Source organism: Mirounga leonina, unplaced genomic scaffold, assembly GCF_011800145.1.
Source record: "Mirounga leonina isolate KUSES-001 unplaced genomic scaffold, KU_Mleo_1.0 Mir_173, whole genome shotgun sequence".
NCBI classification, from domain to species: Eukaryota; Metazoa; Chordata; class Mammalia; order Carnivora; family Phocidae; genus Mirounga; species Mirounga leonina.
Genome location: NW_023270447.1, coordinates 16,481,922 through 16,509,068, shown reverse-complemented (window position 1 = coordinate 16,509,068; position 27,147 = coordinate 16,481,922). Strand labels below are relative to the sequence as shown.

Genomic DNA, 27,147 nt, shown 5'->3' with positions numbered 1-27,147 from the left:
TACACCTTTACAAAGTGTATATACCTCTGCCTAAATGTGTGAGTATTTAAGGTGATAACAGTGACCCCACCATGTTTGTCCTATACCAGGTTGGCAAGAGAAGGTAGGCTGCGGTTAGTTATAGGAACTTCCCTGCTTTCCTTAAATAAAATCACTGAGGAATTTCTGGAAAATTTTTAGAGATGGCAGTGTTACCTGCTTTGGGAAACTTCAAGATCTTTAGAAAAACCTCATTCCTTCTTCCTTCAATTTAAATGCTCTTTGTATCTGGTTTTACGTGGTCATCAGTCAGCCAGCCAGTCACTAAATACTAAGAAGACAAGAAAAGGTCCTTGCCCTCAGAACTCACATTCTAATGAGAAGAGGTTTTGGGGGGTTTTTTGGTTTGTTTTTTAAATAAACAAATAGAATTTGGGACAAGTGCTCTAAGGATGATACACAGAGGAATGAGATAGTGTGACTTGGTGAGGCAGCTCTTAGCAGGGGGGTCAGGGAAGGTCCCTCTGAAGCAATGACATCTGAGTCAAGAAGGACCAGCCACACAAAGAACTAGGGTGACAGTTACCACATGAGTATTTACTGAGCGCTACCTACATGTCAGGCACTGTGCTAACAACTTTACATGTATCAACTAATTCAACTCCTACATTCTCCCATCTAGTGTTAAGGAAATTGAGTGCCAGAAAATTTTGGAAACTTGCCTGAAGTCACCCAACCGAGACATGGCTAAGTTAGAGCTTTGTGTCTATGTTAGTTCTGGGGCTGCCCTAACAAAGTACCACGGATTCGGGGGCTTGAAAATAGAAATGTATTCTCTCAGTTCTGGAGGCTAGGCGTCTAAAATCAGGGTGTCAGCAAGGGCTACATTCTCCCTGAAAGCTCCAGGGGACCACCCTTTCTTGCCTCCTCCTAGCTCATGATGGCTGTAATCCTTGGTGGTGTTGGCTTGTGCACACATCAACCCAATCTCTGCCTCTGCGGTCGCATGGCATTCTCCCTGGCTGTCAGTGTCTCTGTGCACAAATTTCTCTCTTCTTCTAAGAACACCAGGCATTGGGTTAAGGCCCACCCTAATCCAGTGTGATCTCATCCTAGTGTGATCGTATCTGCAAAGCTCTTATTTCCAAATAAGGCCACATTTAGGTAGTAGGGGGTTAGTACTTTGCTATGTCTTTTGGGGGAACACAATTCCACTCACTTTAAACCACTCAACTTCAAAAGCAACTTCCATGCCAGGGCAGTAGGAAAAGCCAGCAGGGAGGGGTACAGTGACTAAGGCAGACGGTAGTAGATGAGGTTAGGGGTAGACAGGCCACACGCAAAGGGTTCTAAGGTCCAATGATAACATGGAGTCTAGTCTGACGCCATAGCTTCCATTCTTGCTTGCATGTTCGTTTTCCAGTCTCTTTGCCACCTCTCCACCTGCCATTGCTTGGGATCTCAGACGTGTCCTCCTACTTGCAGTCAAGGATGAAGGCTGCAGCACAGAATACAAATAGGAATCTAGCCTTATTCCACTCACAGGCCAGACAAGGCTCCTTGGAACACTTCTAGAGGGCAGCTCCAGGGTTGACCTTGAGTCAAACCATCAAGTTCAGGAGGCCCAGGGAGAACTGACTTCTGACTTGGGACACCGAGAGAACTCACCTCAGGCTGCCCTGGCAGAGCAATCTGGCCTGAGGACATTAACCGGACAAGCCCCAGGCAAGAACAGTCACGATTCAAGCCACTGTGCTGTCCCCACCTGCCTTTCAGCCAGCAGAACTGAAGACGGCAGATGTGACAGGCCCAGTGGGGAGCCGCTGCTCACCGCGGACAGGTCCACCCCTCGAGCTGCTGAGAAGTGTCCAAATCGTGCAGTGCTGCCACAGCATCATCTCTGTGATTGTGCACGGTCTCACAACCTGCACAAGGGCTCACTGCTGTGTCATCAGGCGAGATGAAAGTGACGTCAGTGACACAAGGTAGCACCACGGAAGTGTTGGTGTGAAAATTTTTGCAGGAAGCCTACTACGCATTGCTGGGAGGTAAAACAGGGACAGTGTATATGCATATAGTCTAGATCAGGGGTCCACAAATCTCTTCTGTAAAGGGCCAGACAGTAAATACGTCAGGCTTTGCTGCCCATTCTGTCATATCTACTCAACTCCATGGTAATGGTGAGAAAGCAGCAATACGTAAATGAATGGGTGTGGCTGTGTTTCAATAAAGCTTTCTCCATGTTAAAATGTGAATTTTTGCAATTTTCACATTCTTCTTTTTTTTTTTTTAAAGATTTTTTATTTATTTATTTGAGAGAGAGAGAGAGAGCACATGAGACGGGGGGAGGGTCAGAGGGAGAAGCAGACTCCCTGCCGAGCAGGGAGCCCGATGCGGGACTCGATCCCGGGACTCCAGGATCATGACCTGAGCCGAAGGCAGTCGCTTAACCAACTGAGCCACCCAGGCGCCCCCACATTCTTCTTTTGATTAAAAAAAAAAAACATTTAAATTGTAAAATCCATTTTTAGCTTGCGCCGTACAGTGACAGGCGATAGGCCAGATTTGGTCTCCTCCAGCTGTAGTTTGCTGATCCTCCCAGTCTAATGATATCCTCAAATGCTCATCAATTAATGTAATGTCACTGCGGTAACAAGGTCTCCAACTGGAAGTTTCCTGTCCTCCCTTAAAATATTCACTGGCTTCTGGCAAGATGCCAGGCACTCTTGTGAACTCTGGAATTCCCCCGGCTTCCTCTCCCTCACCTCCTCCAGTTAAGTCCGCATGGAGCCGTCAACTCACCTAATAAAATAGCTCTTCATTCTCTAAAGGGCCTCCAGCCCCCGCCCTGACTTTCCATGCCCACTGCCACTATCGAAGGTTAGGCTTGCGATAACACTTGGCTCCCATCCCTCGCTCCACTGAGCAATTACTAACACATGGTATATGCTCCCAACTATCTGTTGAATGAGCCAGGGCAGCAAAATATCCACAAGCTCAGCACTTTCTCCGTGTGATCAGCAGTCTGAGGTGGCCTGTCTCAAAACCAAACATTTCCCCTACGGGGGTGGCAGCACTTAAGGGCTAAAATATGATAAGGTTTTAGTTTGCTTTTTAAAAGTCAGGCTCACTGAGGTATAATTTACATACAGTAACAGTCACCCTTTTGAGGACCGTCCTGTGAGCTTGGAAGCAACCACAATCAAGGTATTTCTATCATTCTAAAAGTTCTTTTGTTCCCTTTTGCGGTGGACCTCTCCCCTACCCCCTTTCAACTACTGATCTGTTTTCTGTCACTAATAAGTTTTTATACGCATCCCACAGTCCATTCCTTTTTAGGCTATCACGCCACTGAAGGGTGCACTACAGTTTCTCCATTCACCAGTTGAAGGACATCTGCGCTGTTCCCGGTTTTTATCAATTATAAATAATGTCACCATCAATGTTCACACATGGCTTTTGAAATGAACACACATTTTCATGATACGACTTCACTTCTTGTAAATGCCCACAGTTTGAAAGCCCCTGCGGGAAAGGGTTCCACCGCATGAGGGACTGTCCTCCACCCCTATTCTTCTGTCTTCCCACCCTGCCTCAGCAATCTGTTTTTAAACTGCAGTAACATTAAACCTCCCAAGAAGATCTGCAGAGACTGTTTTCGGGGTGGAGTGGGAGAAGCCGGACGGACGGGAGCTCTCCCCGCTCCTCTGAATGTGAGCCCCAGGGCTGTTTCACATTCACCACGGGCAGCGTTTGATCTTCTGGTCCCACCGGGGACCGTGCTGGCTCTGCGGATGTGCACACTCGGGCAAAACCCTGCAGAGCCAGCCAAGCGGGCCGTTATTTGGTTCATATAACTTGCTAAAATCGCGCGGAATGTACAGCGTGCCGTTGTTTTTGTAAGTCCCTTTCATGACTTTGTTAGCTGGCTAATTCAGAGCAGACTGGCCTGTTTCCCCTGCTGGAAGAAAAGACTTTCGTCAAAGGCAGCTATTTAACCGAGGCCATGGCTGCGGCCATCTTGAGCACAAAGCGGAGCTGCAGCCTCCCGGGCCCCTCTCCCAGGAGCTCCCCAACGCCGGCAGGCGCGCTTATTCTTGGCGCTGGAATTCGCATAATTACTCCTCTTTTAATCTGCGGGGTGACCTAATGTAGCCCCAGCCTGGCCGCAGGAAGAGGCCTTGCTGAGATCTGAGCCTTGGGCAGCCTGTCACATCTGTAAGGCCCTCTCAGAAAGAGCATTTCAGTGCATTAACCCCATAAAGGACTGATTGCCAAGGCACTTTGGCTCCAGAGCTGCTCATGCGCACTGGGGGGGCGGGGGGGCGCGGGGAGGGGACTGAGGCGTGGGAGGTGGGGGAAGGAGCCGTCGGAGGTGCAGGTCCCCACTCAGGATAATGGCTCAGTCCTGTCCCCTTCCCAGCCTGCGAAGGAGCTCAGAAACTGCAAATCATTTCATAAAAGCTCACAAGTGGTTCTAGCAAGAATCCACCCAGGCTGCCTATAAAAGAAAGGATATTTGTTCACTAGGAGGCTAGCCAGGGACAAAAGGCTGCATTCCGTCTTGACACTTGCTAACTGCGGTCGCCTGGAGAGCAGGCCTTTGTCCACAGGCGGGCATGGTGCTGTTTACAGCCTGGCCACGAAAAGGGGCTTGCCTACATCTTGGCTAATTTGAAAAACAGTCATCCCGATTTCCTTTTCTACTTGGCTTTATTTTCCAATTTATCTTTCTTAAGGACATTTAAAAATGCAAAATCTATAATAAACATTTCTTTTAAAAGAAAAATTACCCAGCTCTGCCCCAATTACCACCTCCCCTAAAAAAATGTATTTTTAAACCATTCCCAGAAAAGAGATGCTTTATTAAAATAACTGTAAGGCTCGTATGTGAAGAAGCTAGAAATAATCTTCAGTCTACAAGGAAGATATGTATAAAGGGGGAAAGGACAAGAAATAATATAAATTTATAAAATTTGGTGTATGGGGGGGCAATTCTGGAAGCTTAAAAAAGTAGCCCCAGGAAAAGAGTGAAAAAAATGATAATGAGTGAAAATGAAAGTTGGTTTCCTAGGTTCAAGAAAGGGTTACAAAAGTGAAAGCATAATGGATGGTAAGAGCACATGTAGGAGTGCTGAAGTACATCCCAATTTTTTGAGGTAATATGACAGACGGGCAGTTATTAGCTCTCACATCCTTGGTCTTAATGTCTGAGACACATGTTCCAATCAATATGTCACTTCTGCTCATAGTGACAGATGATCTAGAGTGATAGATTAAGAAGCCCTTCCTGCTTGCTAAAAAAACTTTCCCCTCCAGCCTATCACAGGTATAGAGGATCCTAAAAATGTTCAAAGGACACTAACCCATCCCCTGATGTTCTAGTTGTGAGAAGATGGAACCCACAGAAAGAAGGTGGCAAGTCCACAGTCACAGAGGGTGGACTGGGCTCCCCTCCCTGAGGGTTCTTCAGGGTTGTGTAACTTGGAGTGTGCTATTGGAATGCCATCTGGAAAGGTTAACACACTGAGCTATTATCACTTATTCACATTTTAGTACAATTATTTTATCAAATGTTCTAAGCTGACACAGGTCTAAGAAACGACACTGAATAAATACATTGTAATGGGGTAAAAATATGGCAAGAACCGAATGGGGCAGTGAGCAAGTAAAAAAGCCCAGAAAATAAAGCCCTCCTCACAATTTTGCCTAGGGCTATTTCCTCCAAAAGCTATTTCCTCTGTTTAAAAAAAAAAAAAAAAAGTTTTTATCTCCCATAAGGTATGCTAGGTACGCAGAGGAAAATTCCAGAGCTGTACACCACTAAGCAAAGTCACAAATGACTAAAGGAAGGTGGAGCAGCTGTGGACATTTCTGCTTTCCAACCTGGAAGAAGTGGTTTCTTTCTGGTGCAGCGAAAAAGACAATCAATGGTATTTCATTACAGAAAAGGACCCCATGATTACACAAAAGAGTTAAAATCAGAATTTCAAAATGATCATGTTTTGAGCTACTGTGGGGGCCGGGGAAGTAGGGAGAAGTGAGGGCTCAAAAAATAAGGCAAAAGTAGAAAAAGAAAAAACAAAACTCCCCTCTCTAACAGTCAGAATTAAAGAGACACAGTGGCGAATGAGATTCCAAAATCCTTTGGCCGGTTTGGAGCTGCTCTAACTTTCTTATCACATCCAAACACGGAATTCAGCGAGTAGGGTTTAGGTGCTGTGGCGAGGCTCCAGCGGAAAGGGAAAGAACCTCTGTCAGCTGGGGGGCTCCCCCGCCTGCGCACATTTCCCTCCATTACCCCCCAACTCCACCCCCCCTTCCCCCCCCAGCAGAGGAGCTCCTGGTAGCCTAGCAAACGCAGACCAGACTGGTCCCCTTTCACGCCGAATTAATGCCATTCCTTACAAACTGCACAGGGTGTTAGGAGGACACAGAGTCCAAACTGGACAGAAGTGAATTTTGGGTTCATTCTCTACCCAGCTCTCTCCACCACAATACTGCAGCCCCAGCGCCTCCCACCCCCAGTGCCTCAGTTCCCCCAGGCCCACGGAGGCGCAGCCAGTCCCAGATAGATAGATAGATAGATCCCTCCCTCTATCCCTCCCTCCCTGGCACTGGGAAAACCAGGTGAGGATGGTTAGAAAGTCTCCCATGGGAAGGAGAAGGCATTTGAAGACAGAGATCCAGAGATCTCCATCAGAGATCAGACTACCCCCATTATGAGGTCCCTAAAAATGTGCTCTTTTGCATCTTGTTTTTTTAGGCTGATAAATCTGACTCTACCAGAAGGGGACCCCACGTGATGTAATGAATTTTACAAAGAATCTCTACTTTTCTACATGCCCAAGAGGCATTAAGTGCACCAAGAGCTTGGAGGGAAGTAACAGCTCAAAGTCAGGAGGCACCAAACTGCATCCCAGTTTGTCTATAACTATCTCACCTCCCTTGATTATTTTCTGTCACCCTCCAAATCACTAGGCACCAGCTGGCACCGATTTACAAGGCCTTCATGACATGGACTCGTCAGCCAGGCTCGAGAGGGCGGCCAAGTCTGAGAAAGGCTAGGATGATCCTGTACGGGCCCAAGAAGCATGACACATGGGTCCATTTAGACCTTGAGGTCAAAGGCCTCCATGAACGTGCTTTCAGAGCTTCAGTGATCATAGAAGCAAACGAAAACACCCCACATTCGCCCAACAAATCCCCAAACCATCCCTCCAAACCAGGGGCAAAATGAGGATAAAATATATATATATATATATATATATATATATGCACATATGCATCCGGGAGCACAGAGAGTTCATTTATAAAGCCCTGACTAGATTGAGACAAGGCTGGGAGCAAAGAGTGACCTTCAGAACACCTCAACAGGACCTTGGAAAGAAGTACCCTCCAGCCACCAAGGGCGGTCCCATCACCTCTCACTGCTGGGGAAGACAAAGACTGCCGAGCAAGACAGACACCACTGAGAACCCCAGTATCTCTTCTTACCCAACACAACTCAACTTAGAATGACCGACATTCATGAATGCGACACAACAGCTTCAAGAATACTAAAACAGATCATTCCAGAATCTATGCTTAGCTTTAGAATTCATCACCGGATTATCTTAAAGGCTTGGACAGTGTGAAAGGAAAACCAGGCTACTGGAGTGCGGGAGCCCGCAGCGAGCCCGCAGCGGCAAACAGCCACTTTCGGAAACACGGCATGGGTGGCTTTTAAAGGGCTGCTGTGATTTACACACTGCCTGATGCTAGGGCACATTTTTTATGTCGTGCTCAAGTCAAATCACAGTCTCTGTGAACAGCACCCCCCGAATGCTTTGCAGCGTACAACCTGCATAAGAAGATGCACCCAGAGGCACCTAGACATCATTTATAAAGCTCTCTCGTGATTCTGACATGACAGCCATGCTGGCTTAGGATTGTACATTTGCTGCACTGATAACTACAGCTCAGACATAGACTGGGAATGAGAGGGAGGAAAAAAGAATACCCGCTTCCATTCCAACAAGCTTTATTATGACTACTTCAAGCCACTAAGTGATTCTACTATAGGTTTCTCCTCTATCATCCATCCTCTGGTCTAAAGAGAGAAAAAATGCCAACAGGCACACGAAAAAACAACAGTCGAAAAACAACACGAAAAAAAAAAAAAACTATCTATCCAAATACTCCCAAACTGTGACACTGCCCTTGGAATAAAGAGGATGGAATGTGGCTCCTGGGACGCAAGCACCTTCAAATATAACACATGCCATGATTTGTCCTAAAAGTTAAGGACGTATGTTGTCATAAATCCAAGAAACGAAGTGTGACAAATCAGAGTTCTCTTTTCTGTAGTAGGTATCAGATTTCAGTTCTCAAAAATAAAATAAAGCAAACATAAACACCCCCCAAAAATGGGGGTGGTGGTGGTGAAAAGCATCTTTTCTTTCTGCTCAGAAGGAAATCATTGTTTCAGAGTATTGACTATTTAGAGGCACTGAATGGCAGCCCCACTGGAAAGCAGCATATGACCACAGCTCCTGGTCCTAGATGAGCTACTACACAGGGCAGTGGCTGTCGGAAAGGAAGGCTGACTCAGAAAACCTCAGGGAGCCTGCAGTCCTCCACTGAAGATAAACTCAGGCTCACAATTCATTATCCACTATCCCTAAAAGCCAAAACACTCTGAAAACTGAAAAATTTTAAGTCATTTGGCAGCAAAACAAACCTGACCTCTTTTGGTGGCAAAGCATGAGCTGAGCTACATAAAATCATTTGTAGTCTATTTATCCCACTTTGTATGAATATTCTTCCATCTCACTGCTAAAATAATGCATTTGAGTCTGGAGTGCTGGCCCAGCTAGACCCCTTTGAGGATGTTATATATGTGTACCATATTACCTTTCAAAAACAATTCTGAATTTTAAAACCCATCTAACCCCCAAGGGTTTCAGATAGGAGGAAAAAGACTGTAGACCTATAATAGGATGACATAAGACCCCTACAAAAGTAACTGAAGGCCTAAGAGAGTCAAATTACCCCCTGGTTGTTCCAGTCTGAGCAGCTTCCTACACAAGCCAGACTGCAGCATTATTTGGCAACACTGTGTTAAAAATGGGAAATCTATTACACAGGGTCCTAGTTCCACCTTAAATCCTGGTTTCCTACCTTCACATATTCCAGAGTTGGGTCCAGAAGATGCTGATCCCTGGAAAGAGAAAACATAAGTATGAGAACAATTGGGAACAACGCATTCTTGTGCTGAGTAAAATGTATCCAATATCATGTTCACTCTCTTCTTCAAATTATTAAGATGGGCCCACCTCCCAGGCAATACTCACAGGAGACAGATAAGGAAGTCAGAACAGATACAGATCAGGAGGGGGTAGGACACCACCATAATCCGTCTAGAAGCTCCACCTGCTTTCTCATCAGAGTCAGGCTCCAAACGTTAGACTAGTTCATGTGCTAATTCTAGATTCACTTGAGCAAAAAAATTAGCCTAAAAATCTGAAGCACATAACAGCAAGGAGGATGCCCAAATGAGGGAACCTCTGGACCAGACAGCTGTGTTATGTCCTCTTTGACAGAAGAAAATGGAGGCTCACGCAGGCCCAGCGGCTACCCGAGGTCACCCAGTCGCGGGGGCAAAAGATGGAATCTGTAAACCCAGCTCTCCTCCTAGACCACGTCCTCCTCTTTTTTATAAAAATCACTGCCTTGATTAACCCCCACCCCTGGTGTCAAGCAGAGCAGTTCATCCTCATTTTCTTTGGTGCCCCAGTACTGTTCTCTCCCCCATCTAATGTCTGCTCGTGTCTGTCATAATATGACATTGGGATTAACCAGACAATTAAAAGTAAACAGCAGCAGGTGGCCCTAAGGAGGCTGACTTCTCACAGAAACGAAGAGAATCGACTAGGGCAAAGGAGAGGAGCGGGAGACGTGAGAGCAGCCGTTTTCAGTGCTGGCAGAGTTATAGCGAGGTGCCCCCTCAACAGAGGATGTGAAAAGACAGCGAGCTGCCTTGAGAGACTTAAACTTCAAAAACTCAACACATCCCTGCAGAGACGGCATCATTTTGAGAGGACAGAATGGCTCTAAAGCCTGTAAGAATAGTCTTCTCCGTGGAGAGGGTCTTAGTGTATCTACAGAAAGTACGGGTGCCTCACAAGTCCCCCCAACGAGCAGCTTCCTCTGCAAGGGTGGGCTCGACCCCCAGAGATGGCAGCACTTCTCCTCGGGCTAAGAGATGATTCTGGTCACTGCCGGAGCACAAGGAGTCCCAACCCCACGGCTCAGGGATACCACCATCTTGTGGAAATGGATACAACCCCCAAAGCCCACGCTTGGCTTGGTGTGACGGTCCATTTAGGGCTGTACACGGAGCCCTGCACAGAGGCAGGCTGTCATCCAAGATGCTCCTCTCCATATCAGTGGATGAGGTTCTGGAATGAGACCCTAATAGGGACAAAGGATCTGAGAACAGCATAAGCTCACCGTCCCTGGGCGCATTCCCATCAAAGAGGGTTATAAATCAGTCTGTCAAAGCCTTACAACTCTTTGCCTTCAAGTTTGTTTATCAGGCATCTTTTCCCAAAGCACTGGAATCTGTCCTGTGCCTGGTCACCACTTCTGCCACACGCTCTGGACACCGTGTCGATGTCATCAGGCTTTGCATCCGTGGAACCACCGGTAGTGATGAAAAACTTTGTCGGCAGCACTTTGGCTGTGCTCCCTTTTAAGTTCTTGACCCCCTGGTTTTCTACTGAATTAACATTTCAGGTGTATAGCCATCCAGTCTTAGGCTAATCATCTGGCCCCAAGGTCTGGCCCTGGGAGGGTAGGAAGATGTTAGAACCACTGAAAGGCTGTTCTCATCTTCAAATTTCTTTTTATGCACATTTAAAAATGTGCATTATAGGGCGCCTGGGTGGCTCAGTTGGTTGAGTGACTGAGTTCAGCTCAGGTCATGATCCTGGAGTCCCAGGATCGAGTCCCACATCGGGCTCCCTGCTCAGCGGGGAGTCTGCTTCTCCCTCTGACCCTCCCCCCTCTCATGTGCTCTCTCTCATTCTCTCTCTCAAATAAATAAAATCTTAAAAAGAAAAAATAAAATAAAAATGTGCATTATAGACCTTCATAATCCAAGTATTAATGCATGGATAAACAGGATAGGTATGGGGGGCTGAAATCAGTGGTTCCCAAATGTTTTTTGGTCTCAGGATCTCTTTACGCTCTAAATTACTAAGGACCCCAAAGAGCTTTTGTTCATGTGGGTTATATCTACTGATTACTGATATTAGAAATTAAACAGAAATTTTCAAATATTAGTATTTTATATTTTATATAAAATAATTTTATTACAAATAGTTATTTTTTCTTAAAATAAAAATTTAGTGAAAAGAGTGACACTGTCTCACATTTTTGCAAATCTTTTTCACATCTGGCTTAGAAGTACAGCTGAATTGTCATATCTACTTCTTTTTTTCTTTTTAAAGATTTTATTTATTTATTTGAGAGAGTGCACGTGCATGACCAGAGGGGACAGGCAGAGGGAGACGCAGACTCCCTGCTGAGCAGGGACACAGCCCCTCCCCCCAACACAGGGCTCGATCCCAGGACCCTGAGATCATGACCTGAGCTGAAGGCAGATGCTTAACCGACTGAGCCACCTAGGCGCCCCTCTCATATCTACTTCTGCATTCAATATGTTATGTCTTGGTTTAGAAAAAAGTCCATCCTCACATAGATATGAAACTGGAAAAGGGCGGGGTATTTCATTAGACTCTTCAGGTAATTATGGCTATTCTTCTTTGATACACACCAAAACTGAACAAGTGGTAATTTCTTAAAGGCTAGTTGTAATGCAGCCTCTTGGACCACGCTTCTTACTCTTTAGCATCTCTCTCCTGCACTCTGATTGGACCTTTTATCCATGTGTGATTCTGTATCCACTGTCCGGGGAAAATACTGGTTCACTGAGTTATGCAGATATTCTAAATTTTGACACATTTCATTATAATATAAAAAAAGAATCACATTTGTCAGTATTGTCGCTGATCTCATCAGAAGTTATTAAACATCGGGAAGTGTCAAGCGCATGGTGGAGGATACAAATTTTCCAAACTTCTAATTTTCACTTGAAAGCTTGAACTTTTTCACTGGCAGCTAAAACACTGTCAAATATTTTCCTTGAGCTTCATTTCATTCAGTTTTGGGAAAGTATTTGCCAAATACCAAGACCATAGAGTCATGGTTTGTCATTTTAATTCTCCCTTTTTAGGTGCTCGGATGTCATTCTTTTAGTAAATTCTTTTTAGAATTTTGTTCAGGATCTGCTCTTCTCACCAGATTTAGCTCTAAAATCCTTTTCCTTTCACCTCTGAAAGCTGAAACGTTCCTTTCTTCCTTTCTCTAGAGATGTACCTAAAAACTCTCTGGGCTAGTTCTCTCAGAACAGAGCCTTCAAGCTCTCTTGGGAAGAGGTGGGATAACCAACAGGGCCAAGCACTGGGCCTGGTGGCTCCTGAAGTAGCGATGGTTAGCACGGTCCTCACGCAGAGACAAGATCTCCTAGAGGCAGGGCAGCCTGTGCTCTCCCATCCAGAGAGCCCAGCACCAAAGAGCCTGGGGTCTTCTCCAAAATGCCCCCCACCTTAGATGAACCTCCTGTATTCCTCTTCTTTTTTGTTGTTTTTAAAGTAGGTTCCATACCCAGCGTGAGGCCAACACAAGGCTTGAACTCATGACCCTGAGATCAAGGCCTGAGCTGAGATCAAGAGTCGGATGCCTAATCGACTGCGCCACCCAGGCACCCCTCCTGTGTTCCTCTTCGATCCTCTACCACACACTTCTCTGGGCAGAAGAGAAGGAAACGGGGAAGGCTCTGGTGAGAGATAAACCTGAAGTCCCCTTTCGACCCTGCCCCCCAAATGAATTCTGCTAAGGGAGCCTTGTTCATTCTGCTACAAGAGCAGAGAGGAATCCAAATATCCTAAAATTCTAACTCAGGGCTCCCAGGGTGCCCTAGAGGATCCTCACGTTCTCATCCTTTTTAGACAGGCAAGGAAGGAATACAGCATCGTGTCTAATAAAACCAAGAGTGTGTTACAAGTCCAGAAACTTTAAAAATCATTGCCCTGAACTAAATTATGTTTATTTTTAAGAGCTAGCTCCAATTTTTATTTTTTTTCAATTTTTTAAAAAAATTATGTTTAAATGCAGAAATGCTGTGTGTCTCCTTTCTCAGCCTCCACTTCATCCCAGCTGGCCAAAGAAGATGTGAGCTAGAAAACAGAGCAGTTGGCCCTGTAGCCCTAGCCTCTAATTTGAAATAGAATATCCAATTATTCATACAAGTCTGTGCACCAAACACTCCTTAAGCCACAGATTTATATTCTCCAACAGAGATCACTAGAAAACAAACAGAGGAACTTGGCAATATAAATGAAAAGTTTAAAAAAAAATTTTTTTTGCTTATGCAAATTATGAATCCCCACCCTTGTGAATCCATGATGTTTTGTGTATCTCCCTTTACAACTGGTGAGGTTGGCCAACAGCCACGGCCCCTCTGTCAGGCATCGCCCTACAGCGCATGGTCCACAGACCGCAGGAAAGCAGCAGAATGAAACTGGACCCTCCTGTTATTTTGTTCTTATGTTTATTACGTTTTAAATAACATCACTGTGTTTACTCCAGTTAAATCAGTCTTTCCAGGGTCCTGCTTTCTTAGGTTCATTCTGAGGGATGTGTAGTTGGGAGTCACAGAAATGATGTATTTACTATTTTAGTGTTTCTCATCAGTAACGAGGTTAATAGTGACTCCCTCTTAAAAGGACACTTGATCTACACGTTTGCTATTTTGAGTTAAGAGGTTCTCCATCTTGAATATACAAGCCAAACTTCACTACCAGATCTTTTCTGAATGCTTGGAATACAGATGAGGAATGAAGTACCTTATGTCTGTCTTAAATTATAGAATGTTTTAAATGAATGAGTGATTTGACATCTTGAAATATTATGGAATAAATTAATGGCTAACAGTGTTGCCAAACAAATGTCCTTCTGGATATAACAAAGAGAAATCATTTGTAATAAGAGAATTCTTTCATGCAATAGAGGGATGTGAGAAACTAGATCCAACTGTTCCAGACTGAGTAGAATAAAGGTTCCCCTTAAACTCCATGCACACCAGTAATCCACAGAGTGGGCACCCCTCCTTTGTGCCCATGGCATGGTATTTGCATTCTGGTTCATTCTACTGTATATATTTATTTATATAAGGTCTCGCCTCAACAAGGTGAGCAACCCAAGAGTAGTGGTGAGTCTACTTCATTCCCAGTATCTCCATAGTTCTTGCATTCATCCCACAAACATCATCAGGCATCTACAACATGCTTTGCTGTCCGCCAGACAATGGAAACAGAGGAATCAGGGACAAAGGCTCTGCTCCCGGAGAAGCTGCAGGCAAGTGGGGAAGACAGATCAACAGACCCAGCACAACTCAAGTTGGTGTCAGTGGGAAGGCAACACCATGGAGGGGCCTTTCAGGCAACCTTTGAGCTAAGGTTTGAGGGCTGGGTAGGGACTCACTGGGCGAAGAAGCTGAGAGGGAGGTGGTGATGAGAAATGTCCAGGCAATGGGAGAGGCATGTGCAAACACATGGGGACATGGGACACCATGGTGCACTTGGGAAACCACAGCATTCAGGAGTAATTCCACTCTGCTTCCATAGTCATTCCACCAACATCTCTCACCAGGACGCCTGCAACACCTTCCCAGCTCCACCATCTCCACAGCAGCCGGCATGATCCTTCCCCAAATCAAAATCCTCTAATAACTCCCATCCGATCAGAACAAAACCGTGGAGTCCTCACCAGAGCCTCCAAGGCCCTGGTTGGCATGGTCCCCACCATCTCTCCAACCTCACTGGGGTAGGCAGAATTCTAAAGCTTTTCCTCCAACAAAAGCCCCATCCCCTGGAGAGTCAACCGAACACCAATCTAAGTCCTGCTGTGAAGGGATTTTGCAGATGTAAGCCTCAAGTCAGCTGATTTCAAGACCTGGCAACTATCCAAGTGGGCCTGCCGTGCAGAGCGAGGGGGCTTGGACATGAAGGAGCCTGTTGGCGGTGCAACGTTATAACACGACCTGTGACAAGGCCCATGGCATGGAACTTCAGGCGGCCTCTATGTGGGAGCTGCCCCCAGCAGATTTCCAGGAAACAGATCTCAGTCCTACAACCACAAGGAATTGAGTTCTGACAACAACCTGAATGACTGTGGAAGCAGCTTCTTCCCCAGAGGCTCAGATGGGAGCCCAGCTGCTGACATCTTGAGTTTGAGACCCATAACCAAGAACCCAGCTGAGCTTTGTGGGACTTCTGTCCTACAGAAACTGTGAGGTAATAAACAGGTGTCAAGGTACCATGTTTCTGGCAATTTGTTACTCAGCAAAAGCATACTAATACACTCATTCCATCCAAGGCCTACTGACTTTTCTTTCTGGTGCTCAAACATGCCAAGCTGGTCGCTGCCTCTGTGGCTTGGCATTTACTACTGTTCCTCCGCCTACAACATTCTCCCTGCAGTTCTCAAAGGCTCACTCCCTCACAACATTCAGGTCTCTGCTCAAATAACATCTCCTCAGAGAAGCTTTCCTTAAACACTTACCTAAATAAGCACCACCACTACCCTCTCTGGCCTTATCTGGCTTTATTTTTTCCCATATTATCTGATATTATATGAAATGTTTATTTGCTCATGGTCTTTTTTTCTGGAATATAATCCTGCAAGACTGAGGCTTTCTCTGCTTTATTCACCTTGGTATCCCCCGTGCTCTTCACACAGCAGTTGCCCAGTAACCATGTGCTGAATTCATGAATAAAAGAACAAGTAATGGAAGCACAGGGTTAGGGGAGGCTCAGGAGTGGTGGGGGTTTGGGAGATCAGGGTGAAGAGAGGCAGAGCCAAGCATAAGGGGCTTGGATGCCATGTAAACATGTCTAGACTTAGGAAAGCAATGGGATTTGTTGAAAAATCTTAAGCTGCAGAAGAACCAGAGATTTGTGTTTTAGAAAAATCCCCCTGCACTGGTGTGGAAAACAGATTCGTGGGGGGCAAGACGGAGTCAGGAAGACCAAAGGAGAGGATGCTAGAGAGGTCTAGGTGACAGGGTGAGGCTTGGGCTATAATGATAGAGGGAGTGGGGATGGTGTACAGATTTAGGAGACTTTTCTAAGTGAGAAAAGACAGATGGTGGTAAATGACCGGCTTTGGTGGGTGAAAGGGAAGAGAGAAACAAGGGCACTTGCTGAATTCTTTCTAAGGGAACTAAGTAGATGGTGCCTATCACATCTCAATATGCTCATTAAGAATGAACTAGCAAAAACCTTTGCTTCAAGCACTATACTACACAAACTTTTAAGACTAACCCGGGATCTGAATTATCTATAAGACTTTGCTCCATTCCCACCCTTTTTCCATGGTTAGCAGTGCACATATGATTGCTGCCATTCAGCTACTGAATGTCTCAGATAAACTCCCTTCCTTTTCAACTGGTAAGTTACTTTCAGAAGGGTCATTCACATTTTCCAAATTATGAACATGTAAATCTTTCCCATAAAGTATGAGGAAATATAACAAATATTTAAGGGATCCCCTCACAGGGACAAAAATAGTTAACTCAGGAAGGAAACAGAGAACAACAAAACAAGATAGCTGTGTAGATACCAGCTGAGAATACCTGTTTTACATAATCCTTTGGTCTTCTCCATCAGCCCCACCACCCTGTGAGCAACCAGTGCTTGTTTATGTCTTTTCCATGGGACTATACCCCCCATGAGGGTAGGGGCTACTTCTGTCTTGCTCACCAATGTATACTAAGCCCTTAGAACTGTATTTATCACACAGCAGCCAATTAATAAATAAACAAGGACAAGAATGGACAAATGAAAATTTAAACCACAAAAAAACCACCTTTGTATATAGTCCAAATAGAGCCTCAGAAAATTAGAAATTTCTATTCTGGGACTCTGATTTGCTTAATACGGGAGACCAGATACTCTGAAAACTAAATGATAAATTACAAATATATTTTCAAGTGCATTGTGGAAGTCACTAGAAAGATAAGTCCTCAAGAAGCACAGACATATAAAAAACAGATACAGAAACAGAGAACAAATCAAGAACACAAAACATGAACAACAAGAGGGTAAAAAGCAAAGCAGGGAGGGTAAGCCCTGGGTCCACAGAAGTCAGCAGCTAACCACGAAGCCATCAGAATGGGACTAAACCACCCTTACAAAAAGAATATGCAAAAATAAATACATACATAAAAATTAAGAAGGTAGCATGCTCTCTAGCAAGGGGAACCCAAGAAGGAAACCTACTGTCTCCACCAGAAATTCTGATGGGAAAAAATGACAGTAATAAGAGTCTCCCCTAAGAACTTGTAACTGCAGATCTGCCTTCATGTTGGTTGGGATTCAAATTTATACTACCTGCTTTGACAGAGAATCCAAAACTGAGAAATTAAAGTTTCTGGGTTGGTGGTGCCATTAGTAAGGAAAAAGTAAATACTTGCTGGGGGGAAAACTCTGTCAGCAGAATGCCACTCAGGATATCCACAAATGTGGTCAAACATAAATTTCCTTTCAGAAATAACCACATATACAAGGAAGCAAGCCCCAACCACTGAAGTCAGCAGAAAGAACAATAGACTGAGATCCTCAAAGACTTCAGATACTGGAATATCAGACACAGGCTATAAAATAACAACGTATGATTAAAAAAAAAAAAGACGGAATCAAAAAGTGATCTCAGAATAAACAGGCAATTATGAAAATGTTAAAAACTGATTAAAATATATAGTCTGCTACATAACAGGTTAAACATGACCTAAGAAAATATGACAAATCTATGAAGAAACCATAAACAAATATAAAAAGACACTATGCAAAACACAGCACAGAGAGGAAAGGTGATGGGAAATATAAAAGCGATGTAGAAGGTACAATGAGAAGGCCTAATTACATTTAACCAGAACTCCAGAAGAAGAGAATCAAGAGAGAGAAAAAGCAATCGTCAAAGAAATGATGATGGGAAATCTTCAAAATAAATGAAAGATGCCCATTCTCAGATTCAGGCATCCCGATGCATCCTATGCAGTATCAACAGAAATACATTCTCACCTTGACACACTGCAGGGAAACTACAGACCCTCAAAACCAGAGAGAAGATGATAAAAGCAGCCAAAGGGAGCAAAGGAAGGTTGCCCTCTGAGCAATGAGGATTAGGTCGGCAGCGGGTCTTCATCAGCCAGAAGGGAAAGAAAGTGAGCTCAAAATTTCCTGCCCAGCGAAACTACCAAGAACAAGGGTGAATAAAGACAATTTTAGATAAAGACAGAGAACACCATTTGGGAAGAATGAAAAGGATACCAGAAGAACAGCTTAAGATTTAAGAGTGAATGATGCACACAGTAACTGGTCAACATGTAGGTGACTCCAAACCAGCACGGATGGTTCAGACGAATGAGTCATTTGTCGAGTCAAAAAAAAATACCAAGTGCTGGCAAAGAGATGGAGAAATCGGAACCCTTATGCACGGTTGGCGGGAACATAAGCGGTACAGCTGCTCGGAGGAACAGTATGGGGGTTCCTCACAAAATTCAAAATAGAACTACCATATGATCCAGCAATTCCACTTCTGAGTAGATACCCAAAAGAACTGAAAGCAGGATTTTGAAGAGATATTTGTGCATGTGTGTTCTTAGCAGCATTCTTCACAGAAGCCAAAATATGGAAGCAACCCAAGCATCCATTGATAGAAGAATGGATAAACAAAACGTGGTATACATATACAATGGAATATCACTCAGCCTCAAAAAGGAAGGAAACTTTGACACAGACTACAACGGGACTTTGTGCTAAGTGAAGTAAACCAGTCACAAAAGGACAAACAGTGTACAATTTTATTTATTTATTTAGATTCTCTTTCTTTTAGAGAGAGAGAGCATGCACACACAAGTAGGGGGAAGAATAGAGGGAGAAGGGCAAGTAGACTCCACAATGAGCGCAGAACTGGATGCAGGGCTCGATCTCATGACCCTGAGATCCTGAGCTGAGCTGAAATCAAGACTTGGACGCTTAACTGACTGAGCCACCCAAGTGCCTCTGGACAACTTGAATTACATGAGGTGCCTAGAGTAGTCAAATTCAGAGACAGGAAGAAGAATAGTGGTTGCCAGGGGCTGGGGTGTGGGGAGGAGACACGGAGTTGTTCCATGGGTACAGAGTTCATTTTGCAAGATAAAAAGAGTTGGGGAGACTGGCTGCACAACAGTGTGAATGTACTTAATATCATTCATTAACTCATCACTCATTAACTGTGCACTTAAAAATGGCTAAAATGGTAAATTTTGTATTATGTGCATTTTACCACAATTTTTTTTAAAAGACAAACTAATGGGACACCAAAGGTATTGTTTTACTTTATGTTTTATAAAGTAATTGTATTTAAAAAGTGACCACTAAATGAAAAGCAGAGTATTTTAAAAAATACAAAATAAGGCAATTAAAAAAAAACCCATAGTTTAAAAAAATGTAAAGCTAGTACAGACATACAGAGTAAGAGGAAGCTATAAGCCCAAATACTGTGCATCACTAAACACAGTAACTGTTAACTAGAGTAAACTCACAAAGCAGATTTTCAGAAGGCAGAATACAGCACATACAGGATACAATAAAAGTGGTATTTTGAAGGAAATGTACAACCATAATACTTATTTTTAGGGTAAAAAAAAGACTGAAATTAAGTGTCCAGCTTAAGTTAAAAGAATAAACATAAAATAGAACAGAGATAAGGGAGAGAAATTAAATATAAAACAATGATACAACAGGGGAGCAATAAATAAAGCCTTGCTCTTTGGAAAGCCTAATAAAACAAACCTCTGACAGATGTCATCTGGGGAGAAAAGAGAGAAAGCACAAAACAATACATGAACGACAAGAGGGCATAACCATAGACAGAAGAGAGCCCAGGAAGAGAATCCTACGAACACCTTTATGCATGAACAAATTCCTAGAAAAATACTAAGAGACTCAAAAAGAAACAAATCTGAATAGCCCTATAACCACTTGAAAAACTGAATCAGTAGTTCAACATCTTCCCACAGGCCTCAATGGTTTTACTATCTAGCAAGTTCTGCCAAATGTGGGAACTGTTACTTGAAAATGATATAAATCAGGCGCCTGGGTGGCTCAGATGGTTGGGTGTCTGCCTTCGGCTCAGGTCATGATCCCGGGGTCCCGGGATCAAGCCCCGCATCGGGCTCCCTGCTCCTTGGGGAACCTGCTTCTCTCTCTGCCTCTGCTTCTCTCTCTCTCTCATTAAATTAATAAATAAATAAGTAAATAAATAAAATCTTAAAAAAAAAAAAAAAAGGAAAAGAAAAAGGATATTTTAACTTCGATCCCCAAAGCAGACAAGGTCAATACAAAGAAAGTATAGGGTAATCTCGCACATGAATAGATATTTTTTAAAAAAGACCCTAATAAAATATTAAGAAACTAATTCTAACAATGTATAAATATACACCATAATCAAACCAGGTTGATTCCAGGAATATAGGATCAGTTTAATAGTGAAAACCTATTGATACAATTTACCACATTAACATGTTAAAGTAGAAAAATCATTTGAGGCATCTAATTAATGGAAGAAAAAAGTACTTTAAAAAAAAAAATCATCCTTCCAGGATCTTAGCAGGGAAAAAGCTAACTCTTCACAAACGAAATACAGAAGGATTTCCATAACCTGATAAAGGGTATCTACGAAAGCCCTCAGCAAGCATTATTTTTAATGGCAAAGTATTATAATCATTACTAAAATCAAGCCATCAATCAGAAACAAGACAAGGATGTCCATTCTTACTTCTGTGCACCACTTGTCCTGAGGTCCTAGCACGTACAGTTAAATAAGAAATAAAAAGGTATAAGAACCGGAAAAAGGAGAACAAAACTGTCATGATTCACAAATGCTCACTGTCTACTTTAGAACACAAAGAATCCATGTAGACCTTATAAGGAAGTAGAGTAAAGTTCCTGGATATGAAGCACTGTGCAAAAATCTTCTATCTAAAACTTACTGAGGGTTGGGGCTAAAAGGCTTGTATGTCTAAGTTGGAGTTCTTGTTCTGTGGGTGTTGACTGATCACAAATGAACTCATTCCTAGAACACCTAACTGAAATGCAAGACAAAGAGATATGTGGGACCAGTAGGTCAAGTCTCTCCGTTTACCCGAAGTAGTGGGGCCGAGGAGAAATCACTGCACCCTCGAGGTCTACTGGTTTACATTCTTAACCAACTCATGACCAGGGCATGCCCCACAATCAGGGAAGGTGAACCCAACAACTGGGACAAAGTTTGCCCTCCATTGGCAACTTGGTGGCTGCAGCCCATTTGCATGTGGATATGGCCTTGGAATCTAGAACCTTCATCTTCCATTCTCCATCACAAAGTACCATCAGCATCTCAGGGTCTTGGCTAGGAAGAAGTGGGGATGGAAGGATTGCAGGAAGGAAGAGTTGGCAACAGGCTTTAAATCTCCTAGGATTCTGTGTCCACTGGACAATATTTCTTACTAGATCATGTTCTTTTAGGTAAAATTAATATGTGGAACAGTCCAGCATTCTCATTTTATATTTTATTGGATGATATCCATGGTGCTAAGCCTTGCCCATCTCACCAGCCTCAACTCCTCGCCTTGCTCCTTACATTCCAGTAAATCTAAATTGTTTAGAATTCCCTGAACCAAGAGGCTTTGAGTCCCCACCATCTTCCTGTTCATTCCCACCTTCTCTGACCACTCTTTCCCCTGACCCCTACACCTCAAAGAATAACATCTCCCCAGAATTCATTTTTTAATTATAAAACCTTATGACAAATAATTATAATTCAATACAATACATGTACTCCTGTCCATCTCCTTTACTAGACTATGAGCTCACTGAGAACAGGGACTATTATTTTATTTTATTCACCTTTGTATCCCCAGGGCACAGTGGCTTGCTAAGTGTTGGTTTGAATGAATGAATGAACAAGTGTGTGTGTGTGTGTGTGTGTGTGTGTTGTGTGAGCACGTATGTGTGTGCATGCATGTGCGTGTTTCCTCTCCACTGTGCAAAAGGCCTAGACCCCAACCCTTCCCTTTGCCACAAATCCCTGGGTTCACCAAGGGAAGAATAACATTGGAGGGAGAAAAGCTACAAGAGGAAACAAGAGAGAAATGTTTTTAACTGATGGGCCTCCACATTAAGGAGCTAATTTAGCCACAAGCCTGTGCCTGAACTGTGGTGGCCTCAGGCAGAACCCTCTCGACTGTGGATCGTCGCTGCTGTCAGGGCTGTGCCTGGCTCCCCAGCCCAAAATCAGATGTTTTCAAAGTGACATCGAGGGGCTGGCTCTTCCTGCTGAAAATGAATCTCTCTGGACATGTCTGAAATGCCATGTTTGAAGTTCATCAGGGAGAGCACCAAGAGGACAGAGAGTTTACTACAGGGCCATGTCCATCGGCTTCTGGGAAAATGAGAAGAAATGGATGCTTCGAACAGGGTTGGCCTGGTGAGTAGAGAGATGGTGTCTCTTGGAAAAATCTCAAACTAGTACGTGATTAGATGGACAGGTTCCTCACTGATGCTGGGAATCACATAATTGTCCCAAAGAGTAGGAAAGAGGTACTTTCCTACTCTAGGCAGGACATATTATGTATATAGTCTTTTTTTTTTTTTTAAGATTTTATTTATTTGTCAGAGAGAGTGCACACAAGCAGGGAGAGTGGCAGGCAGAGGGAGAAGCAGGCTCCCCGCCAAGCAGGGAGACCAATGTGGACCCCTGGGACCCTGGGATCATGACCTGAGCCGAAGGCAGATGCTTAATTGACTGAGCCACCCAGGCGTCCCAAGTCTTTGCTAATTTTAAAAGGGATGTAGCTTTAAAAACAGAGAACTATAACACTTCTAGATGTGCACCTAGGAAAATATATTTGGTTTCATCACCTTGCAAAATAAATGAGAAGAGAGTCACTTTCCCACATCTCACAACATATTTATTGACCTTATTTGTTAAAGTCGACTTCACTAGGAGTTGACAGGATTAAGGTTGGTGCATATTTTATAATTTCCTCCCAGGGTTAACATATGACATGAGAAGTTCCTCTTCACTGGTACATTAAACCTCAGGGATATTCCTTAATGATTAAACCAAAAGATCTGCTTCAGAGCAGAGGAGTGGCCTCAGCAGAAGCTCACTGCTCTACGGGAATACATTTTCCATTTCTGGTTGTCTAGAGCTAAAAACAATTTGCCAGATTTGTGATCTGGGCAGCCAAGAGTGACCACTTCCCTTCGTCTAAATGTTAAACTTCAATTAATGCTCTTAAAATCACATTCGCTTCTTTGACAACCATAACACCCTGCTGACTCATTCTGAGCTGCACTTATCCAAATCCTGCATATATTTTTCACACGCAGCTATGACCCAAACCCCACACCCTGACTTTGTTTTTGGACTCTAGTGCAAGTCTTTGCCTCTCACTAGAGTCTTATCCAATTAGATTGGGTCTACTCTTTCCAAATGCCAAGATCTTTTTTGGATCTCATTTCTGTCATTTTGACATATTTTTCTTCTATGATTCATGTCATCCACCAATGTGATCTGTGTGTCAGTATCATTGTCTAAACGATTTTTAAAAATTGGTTGGAGTGGGCCAAGGCATGGGTCAATCAGGACACAGCCCACAGCATGCTTCATCTACTACCACCTGGCCCGCCTCTCACCAGATGGCTATGACCAGTGATTGACATCTGCTTACACACCTTCTCAACCTTCCTTTAACCTCCCAACAAATAACCCAGGAAGGAAATTAATCTGGCATGACTTGCTTTTGGCAAAGCCCTGCTAATATACTAATCGTTGCTGTTTCCTCCACCAAGTATGCAAAACTCATTGTCCTAATAATCTTTTTAAGATATTTCCTGAGATCAGGTCAACTGTATCATTTTACAGGTTAATTTCATCTCTCTAGTTCCTTTCTTGAAAATTGAAATACTCCTCTGTCCACATCTTCCCTGTAGTGTGTCTGCATTCCTCCGAGGTTGATGGTCTGGGTCTCAGCCTCAAGCTCCCTCCGTCTTCTGCGGCCTCGGGGCTTTACATTAGAGCCTCTTGCCATGGCCTCTTCTGCTCCAGGCTGACAGTTCTCTTTCTTTACCCGCATCCTACCCTTTCCAGTCAGAAAAGTCATTTCCTTGACAAAAAAATGCAAGCCGGACAGAGGCTCAGCAGTTTGGTTGCTCTCCTATGCCCCTCTCTCTGGTTCTATTGTTCCAAACATAATTTCTGAAAGCCCTTTTTGTTACCCTTAGCATTTTTCACAATCCTCTGCTCACCCTGCACTCTGTTTCTTTTATAGCCCGGAGCCACCCTCTGATATAGCCCTTGGCTGCAGAGGTTGCAGGGCCCAAGCTTTCCTGGGCCTGGGTCCGAGGCCAGGACGGCCCAGAACAAGTGGCGGCACAGAGCAGGCAGGCCCCATGGGAAGGGTTACCTAGAAAGCACCATCTTCAACCACCCAGTCAAGGATGTGCATACCTGGAAACGTGATACCTGGAAATATGTTAAGGCCAGAGGTCAAGAAAAGCAGAATTGTTTATAGAACTAGGGAGTGATATGAAGGGCTATCCCATGGATGGGAAGTTAGGTCAGCGGCAAAGAAGATGGCAAGAACAGATGCTGGTGAGGTCGGAGGGTTCAAAAGGGGCACCCCTCTTCCCTAGGGCTGTGAACTCCTCACACAGACACAGCCCCTGGTCTGCCTTTAAAGCTCTACCACCCAGCACAAAGGCAGGCACATGGGCCATGTTCTACGTACCCGTGAGTGAATTCAGAATGGCCCTGGCTCATCACGACGCATTAGGGGGACCCAGCCAGACAGTCCTGCAGACACAGCCTTAAACCAAGAACGACCGGGATGGTCACCTACCTGTTCCTCCTTTGAACTGTGTTGGGCGCGCTATTTATGGTTGTCCTCAACTGTGTTTCCCTTGCAGAGCCTCGGGCTGTGCGATCAGCTTTAGCATTTCCTTCAACTTTGGGAATCTTTCTTAAGGCCCAGGGTACACTCCAGATGAGGACACATTTCCCTCCCTGGCTATCAGAGAGTCTAAGGCCTGGGTACTTATAATAATACTCCTGCTTCTTTCACTTCGGCAGCCAATTCCTGCTTCTGTGAGTCCGTTTCTACCTCATTTGAAAATACAGCAATGCCTGATTCATGTGTTCATGATGTATATTAAAAGAATGGCAATTAAACCACCTCCTCAGGCAGATTCCCTAATCATGTGAAAAAAGGCATCATTTAAATATCCTACATGTTACACTCTGGTGAGTCTATACAGGAATCCAAGGCTAAGCTAGTTGATAAAAACTTGACACAGTCAGAGGTTAACCTGTGCTCAGCAGAATTCCAGTGACAGCATTAAGCTAAAAGCCACAGCTCAAATCTTAACTTGGCAGCAGTCGGTCAAACGGAATAGAGTAAGAATAAGAAAAACCGTATCACAGCCAGTGTGTCTCTTGGCAGGCAGAGAGGGTCTGGCATCAGTGACTCATCAGGCTTCAGTCTGTCAAACACAGCACTTTTGATAAAAGCAGATGCTTTGTTTGGCTGGTGTCTATTTGCCCTTCCTCACTCCCCCAGCCCCATCCCCCCTCCCCCGCCCCACCCCCAGCCGCTCCTCATCCTCTCTAAAACAGTGTGTCTGTCAAGGTTTCTTCTCAACTAATTGAAAGGCAGAATAAGAGTGGTGTGGCTTTGAGATAATGTCCTCAAGACCTCTAAAAGGAAAGATTTCACCAAGCCAGACATACAACACATGCCCTCAACCTGCCTTCCAGGGCAGGCAGCCATCCTCAAGGCGGGCTGCCCACCCAAACCTTGGAAAAGCAGCCATCACCCCTTGGGCAAAAGATGTCCCCCATGGTCATCCATTTACCTCCTCTGTCCATAGAGTCATCAGGGACCATGTGAGACCCCCGTAGGGAAGCATCATCACTGTGCTGACACAAGCCCACAGAGAGGGTAGCCCTGGGGACATGTCTGCTTTAATTAAATCAAAAACGTTTTATAAAGAGACTCAAGTAATGAAAAAATATGTTTTGTTTTATTATATGCTTAAAAGATTAGATCATTTCCTGTTGAATTTTGTCTCTCATCTTAAGAAGAAAACCCTTCCTTTGACTAGTACCCCTACGCAGCTCCTGCCTCATTTCTCTGCTCCCCTCCAAACCCAAGGCTCAGCCTCCATGGCTGGCTCCTTGGAACAGATGTGGTGGGGTTCCCTCAGGGCTGGGTCCTAGAGTCCCTTTCCTTTATGCTTTACACAGCTCTCTCCCTTGGTGAGGACATCTGCTTCCGTGGGTTTAATTTCACGTCTATGCAGACTCCTAACTTTGTAACTTCTAGCACAGATCTCTCTCCAGAGCTCCAGGCTCATAACACTGACCGGTTAACGCCTCCACTTGACATGCGTGCCTTTTGAACTTAGCACACCCCAAACAGAAGTCTCAGTCTCTGCCATCCACCAAACAAACGAAGCCCTGTTCCCCTCCCAGTCTTTCCAATCTCAGTAAATGGCCCCACCTCATATACCCAGTTGCCTGAGCCATGCCTGGCTGTACCCCTCCCTCACCCCACATCCCACCTTCAGGAAGTCCCATAGACTCTACCTACCAAATAGATCTTGCGTGAATCCACCCCCTTTTACCTCCTCCACCACTGTCCTAGCACAGACCTCCGCCTGTTTCCCATGCTTTTGTGACCACTTCCTAACCCCCCCTCCAGTCCCTCTGCCCCATCAATCTCTTCTCCACAGAGGCCAAGTGATATTCTAAAAACTGAATCAGATCACATTATTCCCTTACTTAAAACCCTTGAAAGGCCTCCCTTTGCCCTCAGGAGAAAACCTAAACAACTCACACCAAGATGTAGACCAGTACCATCCAACAGAAACACAATGTGAAAACCATATGAAAAAATTTTTTAAAGATTTTATTTATTTAACCACTTTTTTTTTTTTTTAGATTTTATTTATTTGCGAGAGAGAGAATGAG

General features: G+C 44.3%; 1 protein-coding gene across 4 annotated transcripts in view; it reads right to left on the bottom strand.

Annotated features, from left to right (window-relative positions):
• BCAR3 (BCAR3 adaptor protein, NSP family member) overlaps positions 1-27,147 on the bottom strand; it is a 130,414-nt gene that overhangs the window by 65,343 nt on the left and 37,924 nt on the right. For 3 of the 4 annotated variants that reach the window (XM_035018003.1, XM_035018002.1, XM_035018005.1), the window contains exon 3: positions 9,142-9,181. In XM_035018003.1, coding sequence (XP_034873894.1) covers positions 9,142-9,181 — 40 coding nt within the window. Of the gene's footprint in view, positions 1-9,141; positions 9,182-27,147 lie in introns of those variants that run through there. The other variant, XM_035018007.1, reaches the window with a different exon arrangement.